This window comes from Myotis lucifugus, unplaced genomic scaffold, assembly GCF_000147115.1.
Source record: "Myotis lucifugus unplaced genomic scaffold, Myoluc2.0 scaffold_9367, whole genome shotgun sequence".
Taxonomy (NCBI): Eukaryota; Metazoa; Chordata; class Mammalia; order Chiroptera; family Vespertilionidae; genus Myotis; species Myotis lucifugus.
Genome location: NW_005880415.1, coordinates 1 through 5,214, shown reverse-complemented (window position 1 = coordinate 5,214; position 5,214 = coordinate 1). Strand labels below are relative to the sequence as shown.

Here is a 5,214-nt window from a genome sequence, read left to right as displayed (position 1 = left end):
TATATATATATATATATATATATATAGAGAGAGAGAGAGAGAGAGAGAGAGAGAGAGAGAGAGAGAGAAAGACAAGTGTGTGTGGGGGGGAGAGATCTGTGTCTTTCCCTCCCTCATAAGGACAACAGTCACAATGGATTAGGGTGCCACACATATGACCTCATTTAACCTTAATTATAAAATGCAGTCACATGGGCAGTCAGGGCTGCAACATATAAATTTGGGGGGACACAATTCCATCCCTAGCACCAGGTGACTCACCAAAAGCACCCCAGGTTAAGAAAAAAAAAAGTCCGCCAGGTGACAGCCGCTCAGGAAGATGAACATTTATACTCAATTGTTTATACTCAATTCCATTTCCATTCTACCAGCATTTCTTCTAACCTTATTCTTTTTTCTTTCCATTTAGAGGACGAAGAGTTTGTTGTTGCCATTGAGTATTTAAATGACCCATTTAACAAAGAGAAACTTCAACACTTCCTGAGTGATGAATCCTGGGAGAGATTTGTGGCTGCAGGCAAGGTGTCCAGGTAACCTCCAGGGGATGCCTGTATTGTCACCCCATCTCCCCTGCATCTAGATTCCCCTGGCTGGCACACTCCTCCAGGCCGGTCCTGAGTTTGGGGTTGAACAAGTTCCTTCTCAACAGTCCATGAGGAACATTTCCTTCATATCATTCATCGGCAGAGAAGGGCCTCAGATTGAGAAGGGATGAGGCCTGCAGGGGGAGGGTTACATGACCTTGGGCCCGTTACTTAACCACTCTCTGTCTTTTCACCTGTTTCATATCATTGTAAGGAGAATAAGTTAATGCATGTAAACTGTTTAGCCTATTGACTGACACATAGTAGGTGGGCAGTTCACATGAACTTTTAAAAAGATGCTGGGCCAGAACCGGTTTGGCTCAGTGGATAGAGCATCGGCTTGCGGACTCAAGGGTCCCAGGTTCAATACCGGTCAAGGGCATGTACCTTGGTTGCGGGCACATCCCCAATGGGGGGGGGGGTGCAGGAGGCAGCTGATTGATGTTTCTCTCTCATCGATGTTTCTGTCTCTCTATCCCTCTCCCTTCCTCTCTGTGAAAAATCAATAAAATATATATTTTTTAAAAAGATGCTGGGAATAGACAGGGCCCAAATGTCTACTTGTTGGACAAGAGAGCCACGCAGGACTTCCTTTGGGACAAGCTAGGAAAATCCTGACAGTTTGTGTCCCTGGGGATTTTGGCTAGAGAGCCTGCTCTCCCTAAGAAAGGGATTTTACAGACTCTGCAGAGATCTGCTGGCCTGGAAGGGGGAGAGCTGGAGTGAAGCTGGACCGTGTTGGGTTGAATCCTGACTGAATCTCTGCCCGGCTCTGGGGCTCTGGGCTTATGTCATCTCCCTCTTCAATGGAATAGCAAGTCTGATTGATAGGACTATGGTGAAGGCCTTGGGGTGAACTGCAGGGTCAAGGGCAAGGAAGCAGGTGCAGTCATGCTGTCCGGAGGCCCAGAGAGGCCTGGAGCAGGGTCAGAGCCCAGGGTCTGGATGGAGCAAGGGTGGGTCCTGGTGGGAGGATGGTAGGAAGGCTTGGCAGTGTGGCTGGGACTACAGTGAGGCAGCTGAGGCACCTGGGCACAGGACTGAGAAAGCCCCAGGCCTAGGAGAGAACTGTGTTGGGGGCTGGGGAGGTACATTTCTTTTATCCCTGATTTGATCCCCTCACTCCTGGGGGTAGAGGGCCCTGGGTGATTATGTCCTCCAACCCTGTCTTTGAGTTGGAGGGCTCCTGACCTCCTTGTGGGACCCTCTTCTATTCTCCATGGAGTAACCCTGACCAGAGGGAAGGCAGTGAGGCTTAGTGACCACTTCCAGTCAGAATGGGGGCTGCCAATGTGGTGTCATCTGAGGGCTTCTGAGTAGACTCACATGTTCTCACCATAGAGGACAGGGCTTCCTGCACCAGCTCATCCAATCCCAGGTCTCAGCTTTAGCAATTCATACACTTGCCTTCGTTAATCACCTGTCCTTCATGATTGCAGGGATGTGGCAGATGCACTCTATGCAGACTTGCGCCAGCAGGAAACACTCATGGCCGAGGAGGACAAAGACATGCCCTCAATAGAACAGGAGTTTAGGGAGAGCTTTATGAAGCAGTTTCCTCAGGAGAAACAGTTCATTGAGGAATGCATAGGAAAGCTCTACGCACTTGCGGATGAGGTGGACAAGGTGCACAGGGACTGCACCATCTCCAAAGTGGCGGCCTCTTCCACCAGCATTGTGTCTGGCATCCTGACCATCCTTGGCCTGTCTCTGGCACCTGTGACACTAGGGGCTAGTCTGGTGCTTTCGGCAACTGGGATGGGACTCGGGGCAGCAGCTGCTGTGACTGGTGTGACAGCGGACATCGTGGAAGACTCAAAGAACAAGTCAGCAAAAGCCAAAGCCAGGTGCCTAGTGTCGAAGGGCAGTGACAAAGGGAATGTGGTCCAGGAGCTTCTACTTGGAAGCGCACCCAAAATTGTTTCCTTAGCAAGAAAGTGCTCCATATCCGTGATAGATATTGTGAAGAATGCCCGTGCCTTCAATCTGGCCAAATCCAATCCTGTCTTAGCAGCTGAGGCCAGGAGCTTCATGCGCGCGGGGACAATGTCAGCCCCAAGCGACAAGCAGGTGCAGAAAGCTTTTGGAGGCACTGCTCTGGCCATGAACAAAGAAGCCAGGATCGTTGGTGCAACCACGGCAGGTGTTTTCATTCTCATGGATGTAATTGAGCTAGTTATAGAGTCAGTGCACTTACATAAGGGCGCAAAGGCTCAGTCTGCTGAAGAGTTGAGGCAGCTGGCCCAGGAGCTGGAGAGGAGATGGGAAGAACGCACCCACTTTCTCGAAAGTCTACCGAATCCCTGACTTCATGATCCCTAGACAGAGCAGGGAGCAGGGGTGTGTGGGAGACAAAGGCATGGACTGACCTTGTTAGGAAGCATAGTAACTTCCATCTTGGGTAAAAACTGCCGTTTAAAACTTTAACCCTGCTATTCTGGCTTCTGTAAACATTTGCGTGCTTAAATAATAGGGAAAAATAAGACTACTCCCATTCCAGAGAGGCCATAAACTATGCCCCAGACAGAGTTGTCAGTGCTGGCGCCAGGCCAGGCCTTGAGGTCTGGTCTCACAGCCCTGGCCCAGCACACAGGACTTTTTCTCAGAAGGTCCAGAAGTCTTGTTCCAAATTCGGAAGACAAAAAGCTGAAAAATGTATAAATAGAAAGGACTTCCACTATATTGGGCCCCAGAATTTGAGAAGCAATATTTCCTGTGGGCCTGCTAGTGTTAGCGAAATGAAAAAGACTCCAAATAAATTTGGCTTATTGATTAAAGCATCTTCTGATTTACAATATAACAGTTAGAGGGGAAAAGCCGGTGAGATAAAATGGATTTAACTGCGTGTTCAGGTGTTGAGCACAGCAAAGGAGAGGTTCATGCAGATGGCAGGTGGGTCAAAGAGAAGGAAGGAACCTGGAGCCTGGAATCAGGGAAGAGAGAGGACAAGAGAGTGGGGGGTGGGAGGAACTTTATTTTGACTAAAAAAGACATTGGGTCATGAATAAAGACATTGGGGTCATGAATAAAGAAAGAGAAGTGAAGGAATAAGCACTGAGAAGGCCCGAACTACTAAAAAGTTGACAATGGAAGAAGGAGAAAGAGTTTGAGTTGTTGGGATATGGGAGTTTCAGTGGCTCCTGGATTGGCCCTCCCCAGGGTTCACCGTCCCAGAAGGAACCCCGTCTCTCCCTGGTCCTGGTCCCTAGCCCTGCTTTCCAGTTCCAGCTCGCCTTTGTCTTCCAGCAGTTCATCTTAGGTAGGGAGTGATGTTTTTTTTTCTAAATCACTATCTATAGTTTAATGAAAAATAGTAATGATTGTGTAACGAAATAGCTAAAAGTATAATCACAGCCCTAGCCGGTTTGGCTCACTGGGTAGAGCGTCGGCCTGGGGACTGAAGAGACCCGGGTTCAATTCCGGTCAAGGGCATGTACCTTGGTTGCAGCCACATCCCCAGTAGGAGGTGAGCAGGAGGCAGCTGATCCATGTTTCTCTCTCATCGATGTTTCTAACTCTCTATCCCTCTCCCTTTCTCTCTGTAAAAAATCATTAAAATATATTTAAAATAAATAAAAAATAAAAATAAAATAAAAGTATAATCACAGGTGTTTTAACAATTCCCTGATTAGTACACAATCCACAGAGCCACATGCCTATATGACTAGATCATGTACATTGATCTTGAAACACTATGGGTGGCCTAGGAGTGGTCCAAGCAATTATTCAAGAGACCCAAGGATGGTCACATCTTCCCAAGCAAAAGAAGAGATTACAGACATTCTCTTATGTCTTACATAGAAATTCACACAAGTCATTGGACAGAAAGTACTTAGTTATTCATACTTCATTAAAAAAATAAATTCTAAAAGATAATGAATTGTTTATTATTCATTTCTATACCTGCATAGGCACAAGCTAAAGGCACTGAAGTTCTTGCTATTAGAAATAATAATCAATTAATATATGGTAATTCATGCTTCCTCTGATTTTCTCTTTCAGTCCCTACCCAAACCTTACATTGTCAATGCAATAAGAATGATAGAACAAATTTTCAATTAGCAAGCTCAAGGCATAAGTGTAGAAACATACTATTAAATTTTTGGTGTTAGGGATACATCAGGAAACAAAGATAAAAAACCTTCATGGACCTTACAATCTCAGATTTGTGTTGAAATAGGTACAGTTATGGCTTTTAAAGTTATGAATGAAGGTGCTCAAATACAAATTTATATTAAAGTATATTCTTAAAGAACTGCATTAGTAGCCAGGGGATTTGTATGTTCTTTATTTTTTTTTAATTTAAATTCTTTAGTGTTTAAAGTATTACATAAGTCTCCTTTTCCCCCCAGGGACCTCTCCCAGGCCACCTGCACCCACTGCCAGTGACTTTTTAAAAATTTATTTTATTTTATTTTTCAATTACAGTTGACATACAATATTATATTAGTTTTGGGGGTGCAATCTAGTGATTAGAAAGTGATCACCCGCTAAGTCTAGCAGACATATGGCATCATTCATAGTTATTACAATGTTATCCACTATAGGCAGTGAATTCTTGATGATGATGATGATGATGATGGGGACCGTGATGGGGGTGGTGATGACAGCTGAGTGGGTGGAAAATTTG

At 45.6% G+C, this 5,214-nt stretch overlaps 1 protein-coding gene across 1 annotated transcript; it reads left to right on the top strand.

Moving 5' to 3' along the window:
* Nucleotides 1-2,167: 2,167 nt before the first annotated feature.
* LOC111824863 (apolipoprotein L2-like) lies at nt 2,168-4,041 on the top strand. Its single transcript, XM_023749449.1, has one exon. The coding sequence runs from the start codon at nt 2,343-2,345 to the stop codon at nt 2,889-2,891; it is 549 nt and encodes a 182-aa protein (XP_023605217.1). The 5' UTR covers nt 2,168-2,342; the 3' UTR covers nt 2,892-4,041.
* Nucleotides 4,042-5,214: the final 1,173 nt, after the last annotated feature.